The 18,444-nt window shown below is 36.2% G+C and overlaps 1 protein-coding gene and 1 pseudogene across 2 annotated transcripts in view; one reads left to right on the forward strand and one right to left on the reverse strand.

The window, feature by feature from the left end:
* Positions 1 to 232: 232 nt before the first annotated feature.
* On the forward strand, positions 233 to 685 carry LOC116560758 (annotated as a pseudogene).
* A 7,227-nt stretch (positions 686 to 7,912) lies between these two features.
* The window catches only part of MYOZ2 (myozenin 2), a 52,272-nt gene continuing 41,740 nt past the window's right edge, over positions 7,913 to 18,444 (reverse strand). For both annotated transcript variants that reach the window (XM_032292445.1, XM_032292446.1), the window contains one exon: positions 7,913 to 10,204. In XM_032292445.1, coding sequence (XP_032148336.1) covers positions 9,970 to 10,204 — 235 coding nt within the window. In that variant the 3' untranslated portion in view covers positions 7,913 to 9,969. The remainder of the gene's footprint in view (positions 10,205 to 18,444) is intronic.

Genomic DNA, 18,444 nt, shown 5'->3' on the forward strand with positions numbered 1-18,444 from the left:
TAGGATCATGTCATCTGCAAAGACAGTTTGACTTCCTCTCTTCCTATTTGAATACATTTTCTTTTTCTGGCCTGATTGCCCTGGTCAGAACTTCTAATGCCATGTTGAATTGGAATGGAGAGACAGGGCATCCTTGTCTTGTGCTAGTTTTCAAGGGGAATGTAGAAGTAGATTTTAAAAGCAGTTTCTCTTCAGAACATTTTTTTTTCATACCACTTAATAAGTATCTTGAAATACCGTGGCTGTAACAGCAGCAAAATTAGTTATATCAAAAAGAACAATCTTGAAACATTTATTTCCAATCCAAAACAGGGTTTTATATTGTGTTTGTCATAAATCTCCATATTCTTCTCTACCAGATGACTGTGATTGCAAGGAAGAGCTTGTCATGACATCTGACGGCAGAATCATAGTGTGCTACCACCATTCTGTGGACATTTCATATGAGCATACAAAACAAACCCTCAACCAGATCCTGTGCAAAATAATGAAGAAACATATGCTCAAGTGCTGAAAGCTAGATTAGAAGTGAAAGGTGAACATCTTGAGAAACTCATGATAGAACAACTTGGCAAAATGTTTCTTTCCTACTAAGCACTGCTGGTATCCTGATGGACAATATCACAGATGTTGTAAGAAACTAGATCTTCCAAACAACAGATTTTTTAATTACCTTGGAGAATAAATTCGTGAGATCTACCCAGAAATAAATGTCATGGCGTTTCTATTAGCTTCTAGGAAATAATAAAATTAGTTACATTTTAATCAGTTTCTACTATTTGCTAGGCCCCTTTTGTCCATTCTAATTTTTTTTTTTTTTTTGAGACAGGGTCTTGCTCTGTCTCCCAGGCTGGAGTGCAGTTCACTGCAGCCTCCACCTCCCAGGCTCCGGTGATTCTCCTGTCTCTCTCTCCTGAGAAGCTGGGACTACAGGTGCACCACTACTATTTTATTTATTATCCTTAATAAGACATTGTTTCCCCTGCAATTTCTATTTAGGAGGTGAGGAATCTTTTAAGAAGGTGGAAAGGTGCTTTATTTAAACTTGTAAAATATATTTGTGTTACAGTATTTGTAAAATTGATGTGAAAAATAATTTCTTACTCAAAACCTATTGTTTGATCTAGTTTGCTTAATAAAGGAACTCTAAGTTTCAAGTGGCCAGTAAAGTGTGAGGAATAGTGACTAGGAGAAAGTAAATACTTAACAATGGTGACTCTGTCACCTAAAGGGAAATTGGTTTGCTTTTGTCATTAATGTAAATTTCATTTGGAAAGATTAAAGAAAAAACAAGTTGATTGAACTTGATAAACCAGAAATATTTATGAGTTTTGTTGATGATATATCTTTGAAAAATGGCTATTTTTCTTTCAGGTTGATTTATTTCCAATATTTTACAAATTTTAGGTATGTTAGAAATGTAGACAGGATAAATTCTTCAAAAATCAAAATTATATATACACATATATGTTTTTTAAATAAATGTGACCCATGTTCATATATGACTTTTTGTTTTAAAATAAATTCTGATTCTGGAGTGCTATAGGACCTAGAAGAGGTCTTTTCGAAGAGGCCTGGGACCTGAGGCCAGTTAGCTATGTTGTAGAACTTTCATGAACTCTTATATTTTACATAGGTAGGATTAAGGAAAAATGGATGTTAGAAAGCGAGTTTTACAATTAAGTTTGAGAGTGGACTATATATGGAAATTGGTCAGTATTCCTGCTTGCTTTTTTAAGGTAAAATGGGGAAGAAAGAAAGATTATTTTGGGTTTATTATATATGGATTTGCCATTATTTCAGCTGACAGAGGAGTCACCTTCTTTCATTGGTTATAACTTTCTGGTGCCTGATTTCCTTAAGCAAGGTGGAAACACTCCAAAGCAAGGGACTTGAAGATGATTGTTTTTATTCACTATACTCTTGTTTTGTTGTGTCAAGGAGTCAGAATCCAGGTGCAATATTTTTCTTGATTCAAAACATTCCAAACAGGTATTTACGTGAAAAGCCATTTTAGGTCTTTGAAAAAAAAGGCAGTACTATATTATATAAATGTCAATCCCATGGGAACTCTCTTCTGATTATGTAATATGCTTCCCAAAGAGGTACAGTATACTGATCAAGGAAAGTATCCACCATGTTTATTTTTTTTTTTTTAATTCTTACATGACATTCAAAATGTGAATGCTCACGAGAAATAAGACCATTTTAGCAAGTTTCTAAATAGGCTACTGTTTTTGTTTTCGAGACAGGGTCTCCCTCTGTCACCCAGGCTGGACTGCTGTGGTGCAATCTCAGCTCTGCAACCTGCACTTCCCTGTTTCAAGGGATTCTTATGCCCCAGCCACCTGAGTAGCTGGGATTACAGGCATGCCCCACCACCCCTGGCTAATTTTTTTTTATTTTTAGTAGAGGCTAGGTTTCATCATGTTGGCCAGGGTTGTCTGGAACTCCTGGCCTTACGTGATCCATCTGCCTCAACCTCCCAAAATGCTGGATTATAGGCATGAGCCACCACTCCTGACCTGTAAATAGACTATCTTAATGACAACTTTGAGTCTGGAGAATGCAGCTAATGCTAATGCCTGTCCTAAATATTAGGCCACTTCATTGCTTCTGATTCTCTGTGTATGTTTAATACACTCATTGTTCCAACATATATTAGTTCCAAATCCAGGCTAAATATATTTATTCATTTGTTCTCACACTGCTATAAAGATACTAGCTGAGTCTGGGTAATTTTAAAGAAAGGAGATTTAATTGACTCACAGTTCCACATGGCTAGGGAGGCCTCAAGAAACTTACAATCATGGCAGAAGGCAAAGGGAAAGCAAGTACCTTGTTCACAGAGTGGCAGGAGAGAGACAACAAAGGGGGAACTGGGAAACACGTTTAGACCATCAGATTTTGTAAGAACTCCCTCACTATCATGAGAACAGCATAGGGGAAACCATTCCCATGATCTAATCACCTCCCACCACGTCCCTCCCTCGATATGGGTGGGGACACAGAGCCAAATCTCATTCGTATATTTATCCCAAAGTGATTCCAGTGTCATCTCTAATCTAACTTAGTTCTAAATGCCTTTGCTTTTTTACTGTGATCTTAATAATTTTTCAATTTTTTTAACAAAAATAGCTTCCATTTATTTAGCACTTACCAAGTATTGGGTAATGTGTTTTATAATGTATTATTTTAAATATAGATACTTATGTTATTGCCATAATTATTGCCATAATTCAGATATGTTTATTTCACAAATAGATATTGTTCTTTAGAATGGACCAGGCATATAGGATACAGCGTTTAATAAAAGTGATCTCACTTATATCTGGAATCTAAACAAGTTGAACTCAGAGAAGTAAAGAGTAGAATGATAGTTACCAAGTACAGGGTTGGAGGCAACAGTTGGGAAGATACTGATCAAAAGATTCAAAATTTCAGTTACATAGGGGGAAGAAGTTCAAAAAATCTATTGTTAATAGATTTTATTGGTAACTATAGTTAATAACAACATTGTATTTTGAAAATCATGAAGATTTTCAGTGTTCTCACCACAAAAAATTGATCACTATGTTAGCTCAATTGAGCTATTCCAACAATGTATAAATATTTCAAAGCTTCATGTTATACATGATTCACATATAATTTTGTATTTGTTAATTAAATAAATCAATAAGGCAAAGTCTCTGCCCTCAGAGAGCATTCAATCTGGTGAAAGAATTAAACCATAAAGAAATATATATACATATATGTGTGTGTGTGTGTGTGTGTGTGTGTGTGTGGTAGCCACTGGAAGGCTCCTTTTAGACCACCAGCAACATAATTGGCCAGGGGCCCCAGTTCTGTTGTATTCTGAACTCCACAGTGCATTGGTGCAGAGGCTGCCTTCACAGGCTGCTCTCAACTAATGACTAGGACAGTGCCACTAAGTTACACTGTTTCTGGGAAACACAGGACCCCTCTGAGGATGGGTCACTTTGGCTCAGGATCCCCCAACAGCCTTGCTGAATCTTCCTGAGATTGCATGATGGTCTAGAACACTTACACACATTTCCATTTTAGGCCTGCTGGCTCTCCCATACTTTTTTTTTTTTTTTTTTTTTTTTTTTTTTTTTCATTTTTGTGGGTACATATTGGGTATATATATATATCTCCCAGACATTCTTGACTCCCTCCCCATTTTCTCTCACACATGCATTTCTCCTAGTAAAATTCTTGCATGTTTAATCCCATCTTGACATCTGCTTCTCAGAGGATCTGGACTAACACATTATGTTAGGGAGTAATAAGTGCTGTAAAGAAAAACGAAAGCCCCAATAAGGGATTAGAAGTGTGCTCTTTTAGCCGGGCACGGTGGCTCAAGCCTGTAATCCCAGCACTTTGGGAGGCCGAGGCGGGTGGATCACGAGGTCAAGAGATCGAGACCATCCTGGTCAACACGGTGAAACCCCGTCTCTACTAAAAATACAAAAAAATTAGCTGGGCATGGTGATGCGTGCCTGTAATCCCAGGTACTCAGGAGGCTGAGGCAGGAGAATTGCCAGAACCCAGGAGGCGGAGGTTGCGGTGAGCCAAGATCAAGCCATTGCACTCCAGCCTGGGTAACAAGAGCGAAACTCCGTCTCAAAAAAAAAAAAAAAGAAGTGTGCTCTTTTAAATAAGGGTGATCAGGAAAGGTCTTAGGAGGAGGTGATGTTTGAGTCATATAAATACTCGGAGAAAACTGTGATTTACAGAGTAAAGTAAATTACTTGAGATTATTCGTTGATTTGTGGTAAATCAGTATGTAAATTTGTTACTTCCAGGCTGGAATCTTTAAATAAAATTGCTTTTATATATTATTTGTGAGTGATGATAAATATAATGAGTGTATTTATTTAGATAACAATCCATATCAAACAATTGTGTCTATGTAGACCAAAATTACTTCAAAAAGGATGAATAAAATGCTTCAGAAACCTTAAAATAATGCAATTATCTTTTGTACAGCATGAATTGTATTTCCTTCCAGTCTACTTCACTCTGGCCTTCCTTTCCCTCCATCCCACCCCTTCTTATATATTTATTTTGTTAGTGATACAGCTTCTTTCATAAGCATTTTTAAAATAGACAATGACATTTACTTTATCTTTTTTCCTTCTAACTTTCCAGTCCTGTTTCCTGAAACATCTCCACTGCCTGAGTTGCCATTAAAATATTTTTCAAAATATTACACAATACAGGCTGTGCTTGATGATACATGCCTGTAATCTCAATGCTTTGAGAGGCCTAGCTGGGAGGATCACTTGACTAGGCTGTGCAACATAGCAAGACCCTATCTTTTCAAAAAAATTTAAAAGTTAGCCAGGTGCCATAGTCCCGACTACTCAAGAGGCTGAGACAGAAGGGTCACTTGAGCCTGGGAGTTTGAGCCTGCAGTGGTAAGCTGTAATTGGGCCAGTGTACTCCATTCCAGCCTAGGTGACAGAATGAGACTCTCTTAAAAAAAAAAATTACACAATACAAAATAACAAGCACATTCTTATTTTGATCTGAACTATAAGCTCTTTCAAATAGCTTTTTTTCTCTCTTTGCCTGTATGTACCAAATCTTCCCAAACTGAAATCACATTACATTGAGAAGTTAGGGGAAATTTATATCCTAGGTTGCAATCTAGTTTCTCCATTTAAGAAATTCAAAAAAGAACCTCTACTTTTATTTAATAACATTTTAGTTTAAGCTATTAAAATTCTTACATACTTTTGCTTCCTTTTTTCTTAGTTCTGAAAAGTTTAACTTGTAAAAAGCATTGTAATTTTTAAAAAATTCTTTTATATATTTGCAGTGTGCTTTGATCAGTGAGTTTGAAATGGATTCCCTTTGCTTGTCTTTTGGTAAAAGCAGGGTACTTTTCTGCCTTTCATAAAAAGTAAACTGCCCTTCTTCCTACAGAATAGAGTGTGGAGGGCAAAATTCTTCTTCATAAGAAAAGGGACACTCAAAGTAATACTTTTCTAAGCTTAATAAAAGACAGTTGTGGCTGAAAAACTGCAATAATGTCATGTAAGTTTTATCTTGCATAAGCAGCAGAGTGAGGAAATTCCAGAATTAATAAGTGTGCTGGTACAGCTGTGCCCTTAGTTGAAAAGTTCAGGGTGTTCTTTTCATACTCACGACTGGATATTTTGCTCCATATTAGCCTTTGCAAGATTAATTGGCTCCCTCTATTTCCAAGCTGCTAAAATATTTATAAATGGGTCTATTTAGGGGATGAAAAATTTAAAGTAGATGTAGTAAATGGTCATTTTGACTAAAAATTATTGTCTATATTTGACTCGATTTTGTAATAACCAATAATGACTTATTTTAAATTGTCAAGTCCTCTTAAATGTTGAGTTACGAGATGGAAAATAAAGCACTTAGATGATGAAAAGAAGTGGAGAGTTAAAAGCCAAAGATAGTCTCTCTAACCATAGCTTTAGTTATTAATGTAGTGCTCGTTATCCAGGGGGCAGTTGGCAAGTTGATCATCAGTCCTGCCAATGATATAAGAAGAAATTGGCTTAAAATAGAAAATATAATTTCATGACTCAGAAGTCTATTGAACAGTATAATGAAACTTGAGAGAGTTTACTCCAAAGTTTCAAAAGGTAGAAAATGTTTTCATTTGAAGGAGTGGTTTTGGTGTGTTACTAATTAGATGATTTCTTTCAGCTTATGTCATGTATTTCTTAACTCTTTCTTTCTCTTGCTTTCCCATTCTTTCTTCTTAGAAAAGGAAGATTAGTAGATCAAATGGGTGTACAATACTGAGCAGAAATAAGCAGGTTTAATCAGAGTGCACTTTTGTGTTAATTTCAAAATTAAACATGCATACTCCTGTTTCATTTGTTTTCAACACAGTCTGAAAGTTCAGTTTTTACGAATGCCTATATAACTTTGGATAGTGACTCTAAAATTACTCAGTGTATAGATGTATTTGCTCAAAATTAAGATAATAGAGAACTTTATTTTTTCTAAATAAAATATTTTAAGGCTGAACTTCATTCTGAGAGAAAAGCCGTGAACCATGTGCTCTTAGAGAACCACTTTAGAACCAGACTCATCAAGTTCTGCCAGTTATGAGCTAGGCTTATTTCAAGTAACATTAGTTCTCTGAGGCTCAGTTTTTTTAATATAAAATTTAGATTATTTGTAATGCCATCCTTACAGAATAATTATGAAAATCCAATATTAAATATATTGTTACCTTTATAAGGAAGTGACTAGAGGGTCTGATATTTAGTACTCCAGCAACAAATTTTCATTGTTTTACCTTTTTAAAAATATTTTTCTCCTTTTTTTCCAGGCCTCACATATACAAAAGCAGGTGGAAAAAATGCCACAGTCTTTCTGTTGTGCTAAACAGACTATAATATTTCTTTTGACTTTGAAAGATTTAGCCGTTTTTCAGGTTAATGGAAATCCCATTCAGAATTCCTTTTGAATTCTGAATTGTGTAACAACCAGAGTGAAATGTTGTCCTTTCTAAAGGTGTCAACTGAGCTAGAATTAATCGACACTTCCAAGAAAGAAAGAAATAGTGACAGAGGGTTTTTCTTTTTCTACCTAATCTTTAAAAAAATAAATATCACTTAGGATTTTCCTTTTTAAATTATCTTTTATGATACTGGGGAGTACTGTTCTGTAGCTAACATATTTAATTGCTTGCCTCTATTGTCAGTGGTTGGCAGAATAGGAACAGTGATCATATAGTTTATATTTGGAAGTGATTGAAATAATGCAATAAGATTTCAATTTTCTTAAAAACTGACTCATTTCATGATGTTAACGAAGAACTAAACCATTTCATCAAAATTCCTAATGAATATGCCTAATTTTTATTTTTTAAAGATTAAAATGAACAAAAAAATGGGAGCCTCATTGATAGTTTATCACAGATGCCAACATATTGTTTTAATACAATTGAACACCAAAACTTATAAATAAAATTAAGATATCTTAAGACATATTTAAAAATATACAAATTCTCTACAATAATATTTATAAATACAATATTGTGTCATTGCTGCTTTCTAGGGGTTATATTTTCATAAGCAAATTTTTTTAATTTTGCTACTTACAAGTCTAGACGATGATTAAAACAATCACCAATTTCCACAGTACATAGATTCTTCTGTAAATATGTAATATTGTGACTTGGTATTTTCACTGCTATACACTGTCCTTCTTCTCACCTAAACTTTATCTAATAGACAGTTTTCTATTGATGAGACATTTCTTCTCCGCTATAAACATCTATCACAGAACTCTTAATTTAATTGAAATGGGAGGAATTGATATTGATTTCTATAAGTTACCTGTCATATAATTCCTCAGTCATACTTTAATATAACTATAACTTTATATTAGTTTAGTTTGAGTCTTCTATGTCAATATATTACATATATTATGATAGATATGTGCTACATTGCTTTCAGATACTTTCATGCCTTTTGTTTCTGTCTGTGTCTTATAGCATGTACTCCCCAGTTACTTGAGGATTTTAACAGAATTTAAAGATTTAGGAAAGAAAGCTGCCAATTCAAATTACTTACTCTTTCCCTATCTCACATACATGTATGCATTTATATGTGTATTTGTTTGTACCTTATTTGTTCTTGCTCTTCTGAAAACCCACACATAAAGTTGAACATAATGCACAGCATTGTTATTTGTGAAACTTGAATTCTGGGCACACTTTGGTCATTAAAACTATACTACTATGACATCCTTGCGTCATTGTCTCTCAGTCTCTGTGGGAATTCACTCAGGGTGGTAGCAAAAATATTAAAGGAAAAATATTAGAGATAGCTTTAAGGAATAGTCACAAAACTTATTGGAAGGCCAAGAGGTTTTTGCATAGAGTCAGTAGAAGTTTGAGCTGAAGGCAGCCTAAATCCTCTTTACATTTAGATAAAAAGAAAACAAAATAGCTGAAATATGTAGAGAAGTTTGTCTGAATAACTTGTTCATTCATGTAGTCTTAAAACTAACATTTGAGCTGGATGGCCCTCTTGTGGGGAGGTCGACCAAGGAGATTACCCTCTAATAGTGTTTGCTTTAGGCCTCAGAACTTGGCCTTTAATTTTCCTCCACAAGTGTGTTAGCTTAGAGCCTCTGTTATTAAATTCATACTGAATAAATGCAGAGAAGGCCAACTAGTCAAGGTCATATAGCTGCAATCTCTCTCTGTGAGTGGCTTATGACCCCCCCAGCCCACTTGTTCACTGGAAATTTGTGTCTAAGTGCATTTATTCATCCGTCATGAAGGTAGGGTCTGTAGGACAGACCCTGGCAAGTCTCCTGGACCTAATACTAACTGAATATAATAACTGAATTGAACTTTGGAGAAAATCATCCAGAATAATTACGTAATGATTCAAAACATATTGAAAAGTGCAAAGCACTTTAGAATTCTAAGAGTGATTAATGGAAAGACTTCATCAAGACATATTATTTTCTCATGGTCACCAGAAAGGACATACCTAACCCTTTCCTCCATCAATAAATCTGTACATCATCCTCCATAGCTTTCATCCCTTAGATGAAACTCTGAATAAGTCTACATATCTCACACTGTATTTTGATTCTAGATTCCACTTGAAAAACTTACTCTGTAATAAATCATATAAAATGAGACAAAGGTGAAACTGTTTGTTGTCAATTACTTTTCTATCTAAATTTTGCAATAAAATGTCTAGATTCTTTGAACCAGGTGACAACAAAATTATGAATGAAGACAAGTGAGTTATAAGTCTTTTAAAGTAAGATTTCTAATTGTTTATTAATATTTGATCTGAGATTGAAATTGAATGTCATAAAAGGAGAATCACTAAATTGCTATTATTGCTACTAATGAAAAATGCAAGTGGCTTTACCAGTAATTAGAATAATAAAACAGAAACTTTATATTCAGAGTTTTATGTGGCATATTCAACTTTCTGTTCATAGGTCTTCTGATTCTGGTACAGTGGTATCATCTGTAGGTTCAGTTGTTATAACTATAGGAATATTCTCAGATATCCATCCCTTAGGAGTCCTATTAAAGGACCGTCTCCCAGAAAGGGGATTGACAAAGGACATAAACCTGGGATCTGTTAACAATAGTAGCTCAAAATCTGGAACTTTAAATTTAACCATTTTTGATGCTTTTTCAAAACCTCCAAATGGGGTGGCAACCCTGTGGGAAATAAAAAAGAAAACAGATATTAATACTCAAATTTATTTGTCAAAATAGAAAACTATTTCATGATTTTATAGGCATGATTTCATGAGTGTGTTTAATTCATGATTTTGTGGGCTTACTAATCTATGTATGATTTTCATTTTCTGACCTCTGAGGCAAGCATTTCTACTTTAAAGACGATGCTTTTACAAAAAGTCATATATTGTTAACAAATTCATGTGAAGTTCCTTTGTATATACTCTTAGTTTTGGACTAAACTAATCTATTTCCTGTACACTGAGCTCATTACAGACATGTCTTGCCTCTGTACTTTTACCAACAATATTTCCCCTATTCAAGATATTTCTAGGCCAGGTGTGATGGCTCATGCCTGTAATCAGCATTTGGGAGGCCAAGGCAGGAGGATTATCTGAGGTCAGGAGTTTGAGACCAGCCTGGCCGACATTTTAAAATCCTGTCTCTACTAAAAATACAAAAATTAGTCACGCATGGTGGCAGGCACCTGTAATTCCAGCTACTCAGGAGGCTGAGGCAGGAGAATTACTTGAACCCTCAAGGCAGAGGTTGCAGTGAGCCAAGATCATGCCACTGCACTCCAGTCTGGGCAACAACATGAGACTCCATCTCAAACACACACACACACACACACAGATATTTCCTGCTGGGTGCAGTGGCTCACATCTGTAATCCCAAATACCTGGGATGCTGAAGCAAAAGGATCATTTGAGCCTAGGAGTTTGAGACCAGCCTGGGTAACATAGCAAGACCTCATCTCAGAAAAAAAGAAAGAAAGAAAGAAATGGGAAGGGAAAGGAAAGGAAATAAGAAAGGAAAGGAAAAGAGAAGGAAAGAAAAGGAGAAGGGAGGGGAGAGGAGGGGCGAGGGGAGGGGAGATGAGGAGAAAGAGGAAAAGAGGGGAAAGGAAAAGAAGGAAGAAAAGAAGAAAGGAGGAGAGGAAAGGAAAATAAAAAAGCACTTGTATATGTCCTACAGCCTTACAGCTCTAACTTTCTTCAAACTATACCAGCCCACACTTCTTAGCCACATTCCTGTAGCATCAATTGTTCTATGTCAGTCGTTTTCTACTAATGAAATGGTACTTTGTATTGTGAGCTTCTCCTATTAATAATACAATCTGGTTTGGGTTATCTGTGAATTATAAACTCTTTTAGGGCAAGAAGTATGTCTGTTGCATCTTTCTATCTCTACCTGAAAAACTTTAGCATTCTTCCATTTGTCTTCTGAATAAAGCCCAGCTTCTTTATGTTGGCATTCAAGAGCCCACGTAAGTTTTTAACTTTGTTTGATTTAAGCATTTTATTATTCATTCAGTACCAGACACAGTTCCAAGTGAGCAGTATAATCAAAGTCTCAGCTCTTACATTCTAGTGAAGGAGATAGACCCTAAACATAACCATATACAAAAACATCTAATAGTGATAACAGCTATGCATAAAGTTAAAATAAAAATAGTGTTGTAATATTGAATAGCTGTTGTAATATTGAATAGACTAGAAAGTTACTTCAGGTTGAATCACCAGGGAAGACTTCTCTGAAGAGGTGACATTTAAACAGCCATCTGAAGGTCAGAAGTTAGACATGAACAGTATGGCTAAAGTACATCAGCACTTGTAGTAGACAGAATAGCTAATGCCAAGGACCCTACGGCAGAAATAATGTTGGCACATTCAAGGAAAGAAAGAAGGTTTACGTCACTAGACTAGTGGGTGAGGCTGAGAAGAGGGAAGTGGGGACAGAGAAGTAAAGTTGTGTGGGACTTTTTCCAAGCAAGGAATATGGATTTCCTTTTAAGTGTGAAGAGGAACCATTGTAGGGTGGTAAGCTGGAGAGTCTATAACCTAATTAAATTTTATAAGAATGATTCTTGCTGCTATTGCTGTGTGAACAGATTATAAGACAACAGTAGAAGGAGGGAACCTATTGCAGCAACTCAAGGAAGAAACGATGACTTGTATTTCAGGTGTTTTATGTAAAGATGGAAAGAAGTGGGTGGGTTCAGGATGTGCTTTACAGGTAGAGTCAACAAGATTTGCTGATAAATTGGATTAAAACTATGATGAAAATAGATAAATCAAGGAAAACTCTTACATTTAGAGTTTTAGCAACTGACTGGTGGAAGACAGAAAAGAACAGGTTTGGTCTGTGGGTAGAAAACACAATTTAGACATCCCAGTGGAGAGGTCAGTCATGCAGGTTTTGCCCTATTCACTTTCACGCACCCTTTAACTGCTTGCTCTTTGCATTTATGCTCTCCTACCTTACTGCCTCTACTCATACTCTTTTTTTTCTCTTTTTCTCTTCTTGGAGCACTCTGATATTTACAACTATGTTTCTAAATCCCCTTTGAGCCCTAATTCACATTTAACTTTCTTGAAGCTTTCCCAATTTCTCACAGCCAGAAGTAAGCTTTCCATCCTGAAATTTCTATGACTTCTGTTTTCACCTCCCCATGACCCTATTTTATATCTTTCATTATATTCATTGGTATGTCTGTCTTGTTTCTTACCAGACTGTACTCTGTACTCTAAGAAGATTGGAATTTTCTTTGATGTATCTTTGTAATTCATTACAATATACTTGTATAATGCATTGTACCATAGGACCTGGCATGAGTATATAAACTCTCTAATATTGTGAAGATTATTTTAAAACCTCAGAGATCTTATTTTCTTTGTAGCTCAGTCACTCTGCTATCTTTCTTGAATGGCTTAATTTCTGTGTTCCTTTATTAAAGAATTAATAAAGAAATGAATATGTACCATCTGCTACAAATTCGATTCCATTACTTTCGTTTCAATTAAATTTTTCCCTTCCCAAATAGATTTTAGTATGTAAAAAGGAAAGTCATATTCTATTTTTTTGTATATTCCCATTGCATCTGTTACAGCAAGGGTACCCAACCCTTAGGCCACAGACCAATCATCCATGGTCTGTTAGGAACCAGGCCACCGGCAGGAGGTGAGTAGCAGGTGAGCGAGCATTACCACCTGAACTCCACCTCCTGCCAGAGCAGCAGCGGCATTAGATTCTCATAGGAGCGCAAACCCTATTGTGAACTTTGCATATGAGGAATCTAGGCTGCAGGCTCTTTATAAGAATCTAACTAATGCCTGATGATATGAAACCAGCTCCCCCTGCCCTGCTATCTCTACACCCCTTCCCCCATTCTCAGAAACAATGTCCACAAAACTGCTCCCTGGTGCCAAAAAGGTTGGGGACTGTTGTATTACAGTGTCATGCAACTTCCTTATTAGAAGTTGCCTTTTTGTGACTGATGACTACTCTGTCCTTCCTAAGATACCATAATCTAGGTTGGGGATGCAGAAGGAGACTTAATTCACTAGAAAGACCTATATAAGAAGCACTCAGACTGCTGGAAGTAGAGTAAAACCGACAATACTTCAAGCATCAGGCATTACATCCTTTATCCAACCAATTTGGTAGGAGCTAAATATGTTAGTTGCTGACAATAGTTATCATAGCCCGTGAGAACTGCAGGTGAACTGTGTTTGTCATATTTGTTTCAAAATTATTTCAGTGGCATGAGAAATCTGTTGCTTTTAACTTGCAATATAATTTGACACTCTCCTCTTCTAAAAAGTTTTTATTATGCACAGTGGAAAAAATAATTCCAATAAGTTTCTGAAAACTGTATTAGGATAGGTCAGATACTTAAATTGTAAATTTTGTATGTTGATTTGAAATTTTACTATCACACTTCTAAAACAATAAAATCTTGTTTTAAAATATTTGTTGGATATTCTGTTCTTCAGTGTACTTTTTGAACTCTGTAATATTTACAGTTTTATAATAATAATATATCCCTAAAATTCAGTTTGTATAAATCAAATTCCAAATTTGCTAAATTTATAGTTCTTTTTTTATAGTTTTTTAATGTATGTAACATATAGGTGTTCATTCTTTTCTGTGTGAATTAAATATTGGGCTCTTGCCTGCAGAATGTTTAATACATATATACTCCTCAAGATAGCCTCTAAATTCCCCCCTTCAGTACCATGCCATAGTTTTTCTAGTAAGTTGATATATCACCATCACATATATCTTATCCATCTAAGAAAACCAAATAGCTATTATGAATAACCACTATTTTCCAGGAACATGCTGGAAGCAAATAAGTGGAAATGAAAGTCTTGGTTTTTACTCTCAAATAACTTGCAATCTATTGAGAAGAAAGTAAAATTTTACATTATTTTTTATTTAAAAAGGCATACTAAATTATGTATAAGAACTCTCCCAGAATGCACAGGGAGCAGGCAATATGATGAAAAATAAACTAGAGTCCAGATGAGGATATTCAAGTTTCCAAGTGGAAGAAAACAGAACATTATGAACACAGTCATGAACCAAAGATATAGAAAGCAACTCTCCTGAGTTGAAGGAAGAAGAGATTATAGAGGAAAGGAGTTACCAAGTACTAGACAAAGTTAAAAAGAAAAAAAAACCAGCATGGTGAAACCCCGTCTCTACTAAAAATACGAAAATATTTAGCTGGGCGTGGTGGCGCATGCCTGTAGTCCCAGCTACTCGGGAGACTGCAGCAGAATTGCCTGAACCCGGGAGGCGGAGGTTGCAGTGAGCCGAGATTGCGCCACTGCACTCCAGCCTGGTGCCTGGCGATGGAACGAGACTCTGTCTCAAAAAAAAAAAAAAAAAAAAAAAAGATGCTACTTGGACATTCCTTGTCAGAATTTTAATTTTTTTTATATAATGAGCCATGCATGGAGGGAAGTGGGAAGCAATGTATGAAATAAGTGAAAATGAGGCTCTCCATTATCTTTTTCAAAACTTACATATCAGTGAAGATAGTATCAAATAGGTGTTGTGGAGAAAAGACTGTGACCAAGTAGTTATTCATGTACCAAGGTAAAAAATATATATGTATAATAGATATTCATAGACTCAGATTGGTGTTCCCTTCCTAAGAGAACTGCTTGAAGGCATACTCCAGATAAATGATGGATAAATAAATAGCATAATATAAAAAGTACTGGCAATGAGAATAAAAGCCACTTTAAAAATGTGATCATAGGTTGGGCGCAGTGGCTCGTGCCTGTAATTCCGGCACTTTGGGAGGCCAAGGTGGGTGGGTCACCTGAGGTCAGGAGTTCAAAACCAGCCTGGCCAACATGGTGAAACCCTGTGTCTACTAAAAAATACAAAAATTAGCTCGGCATGGTGGCATGTGCCTGTAATCCCAGCTACTCAGGAGGCTGAGGCAGGAGAATAGCTTGAACCCAGGAGGTGGAGGTTGCAGTGAACCGAGATTGCCCCACTGCACTTTAGCAACTTTAGTTGCTATTCTTGGAAAAGAATATTTATCTTGTTTAAAATATTTATATGACAGAAAGGCAAATAGTGGTATACAGATTAAATTAACAAGCATTAGATGGCAGGCAGGGGTTGAGAGTGGAGTAAAGAGGGCATATTTCTCATCCTCCCATGCATAGGTGGGAATCAGAAGTTATTGCTTTGTTCTTGAATTTAATTATTAAAGACATCAACAATGATGGGTAGAAGTTAAAACAGGATTTCTTCCCTCCAGATGACCATAGGCGATAAAAGTATACAAGGTAGAATTTATAGCGCATTGGCCAAAAAAAAAAAAAAAAAAAAAATAGAAAGAAATAGAACAGTCTAAGAGATGGGATTCTGGAGTCAGACTAGCTAGCCTGAAATATCATCTTGATAAAAGGTAAATTACTTGACATACACAGCACATGATTCCCTAATCATTTCATAAAATCCATTCACCATTTAGCATACATATTTAATGTGTGCTTACTATATGCCAGGTACTGTTTTAGATGTTGCTATGATCTGAATGTCTCCCAAAAATTATGTGTTAAAACTTAATCCTTACTGTGGTGGTATTAAGAGGTGAGGCCTTTTGGGAAATTACTGAGTCATGAGGGTGCTGCCCTCATTAATGGATTAGTGCCTTATAAAGAGGCTAGAAAGAACTAGCTTAAGCATTTTTTTGCCTTTCTCACATCCATCATGTGAGAACACAGTGTCCACTTCTTCTGCCATGTGAAGACACAGCGAGAAGACCCTTGCCAGACACCAAATGCTGGCACTTTGATCTTGGAATTCCCAAGCTCCAGAACTGTGAGGAAATACATTTCTGTCCTTTATAAATTATCCAGTCTCAGGTATTTTGTTACAGCACCACAAACTAAGACATGCACTAAGATTATAATGTTGAATAAAACAGATGAAGTTGCAGCTCTCTCTGGGTGCTACCCTGTAGATAGGGAGACTCACTTTCAGGAAAGGAATAGATAGATTCATAATATTATAAGGTAATGAAAAAAAAGAGCTATGAAGAAAAATAAAGGAGAATAAGTAGATGAGAGTTTGTCCTTTGTATGCATATCACTGTGGAATTTTAGTCCGGAAGAGTACTATTTAAATAAATTTTCAGGTAGTGCTCTGTGAGATGACATTTTAGCAAAACTCTAAAAGATGTGAAGGAATGATCTACTGAAAATCTGAGGAAAGCATTTCAGGCCTAAGGAAATAAGGGCAAAGGCCTCAACATGAGGAGTCCATTATGTAAGAAACAGTAGAAGGCCAGTGTGGATGGAGCTGGGTGAGTTTGAGGAAAGTCATGCAAGATGTGGCTGGAGACAGACAGGGGCCAGGACTGTAAGGTCTTCCAGGCCATGATAACAAGTTTGGATTTTATTTTATGTGTTAACAGTTACAAAGTTTTTAGTTGGAAGGGGAAGTGACCTGGTTTTCATTTTTAAACAATCTCTTTCTGGCTGTTCTGTGGAGAACAGCTTAAAGGAGGGCCAGAGTGAAAGCACCAAGTCCAATCTGAAAGATTTTGCACTAATCAAAATAAGAAATGATGGCAGTTTGGACTAGGGTGACTGCATTTTGAAAATAGACCTAATAGCCAGGTGCCGTAGCTCACGCCTGTTATCCCAGCACTTTGAAAGGCTGAGGCAGGTGGATCACCTAAGGTCTGAAGTTTGAGACTAGCCTGGCCAACATGGCAAAACATACATTTCTACTAAAAATACAAAAATTAGCCAGGATAGGTGGAAGGTGATTTTAGTCCCACCTGCTCAAGAGGCTGAGACAGCAGAATCACTTGAACCCAGGAGGCAGAGATTGTAGTGAGCTGAGATCGCACTACTGCACTCCAGGCTGGGTGACAGAGTGAGACTCTGTCTCAAAAAAACAAGAAAAAAAAAAGAGAGAGAGAAAATAGACCTAATAGGATTTTGCTGAAGGTATGGAGTATAAGGTGAAAATGGAATTGAGAGTAAATCCTAGACTGTTTATGGCAACAGGGAATATAAATATGCAATTTACTGAGATGAGGCAGATTTGAAAAGGAGCTGTTTAGAGCTAGAAATTGAGTTTAATTTAACATGTTAATATTTTTATGTTTGTTACCCATCCTGTGGGCGATGTCCAGTGAAAGAGTGAAGCCCAGGGAAAAATTCAGGCTGAGTATATCACTGGCATTAAAGGTGATATTTAGAACTTTGGAACTGTATACAATCACAGCCCCGAAGGAGTGTAAATAAAGAGAAGTCGGTGCCTACCATATGGAATTTGGAAAGGGAGGAGCCAGCAATGAAGGCTGAGAAGAAGAAAGATCTGGGGAGTTTGATGATCAAAAAGCCAAGGAACACAATTATTTCTTGGAAGAGGGAATGATCAGCCATTGCATATGCTGCCATTTCATATGCTGCTGTGAAGCTGAGTAAATTGATCACTGAGAATTCACCATCAGATGTGATAACATGGGGATTCCCTCTTTAAGTGTAACAGTGGGATGCAGTCCCGATTAAAATGAATTCAAGAGAGAATGTGACATTAGGAAATAGAGACAACAAAATAGACAATCTTTGAGGGCTTTTTACTATCAAGAAAAAGTGTAGAAATTTGAGGTAATTGTAAAAGAGCATGAGGAAAAGAGATTTTTTATTAAACATGGGAGGCATTTTAATATGTGCGTATGCTGATAGGATTAACCCAACAGAGAGAAAAACAAATGATGCAGGCAAGAGAAGGAATAATTGCAGGAGAAGTCCTAGAGTGGATGAGAGGAATTGGAAATCAGTATGCAATTAGATGGGCTGACTTTAGGAATAAGACAGGCAACTCATCGGCCCTTTGAAGAGAAAAGGCAGACTATGTGAGTTCAAATGTACCCAAATGGCAAATCTGAT

Source organism: Sapajus apella, unplaced genomic scaffold, assembly GCF_009761245.1.
Source record: "Sapajus apella isolate SASKATOON/1434 unplaced genomic scaffold, GSC_monkey_1.0 scaffold27, whole genome shotgun sequence".
Lineage (NCBI taxonomy): Eukaryota > Metazoa > Chordata > Mammalia > Primates > Cebidae > Sapajus > Sapajus apella.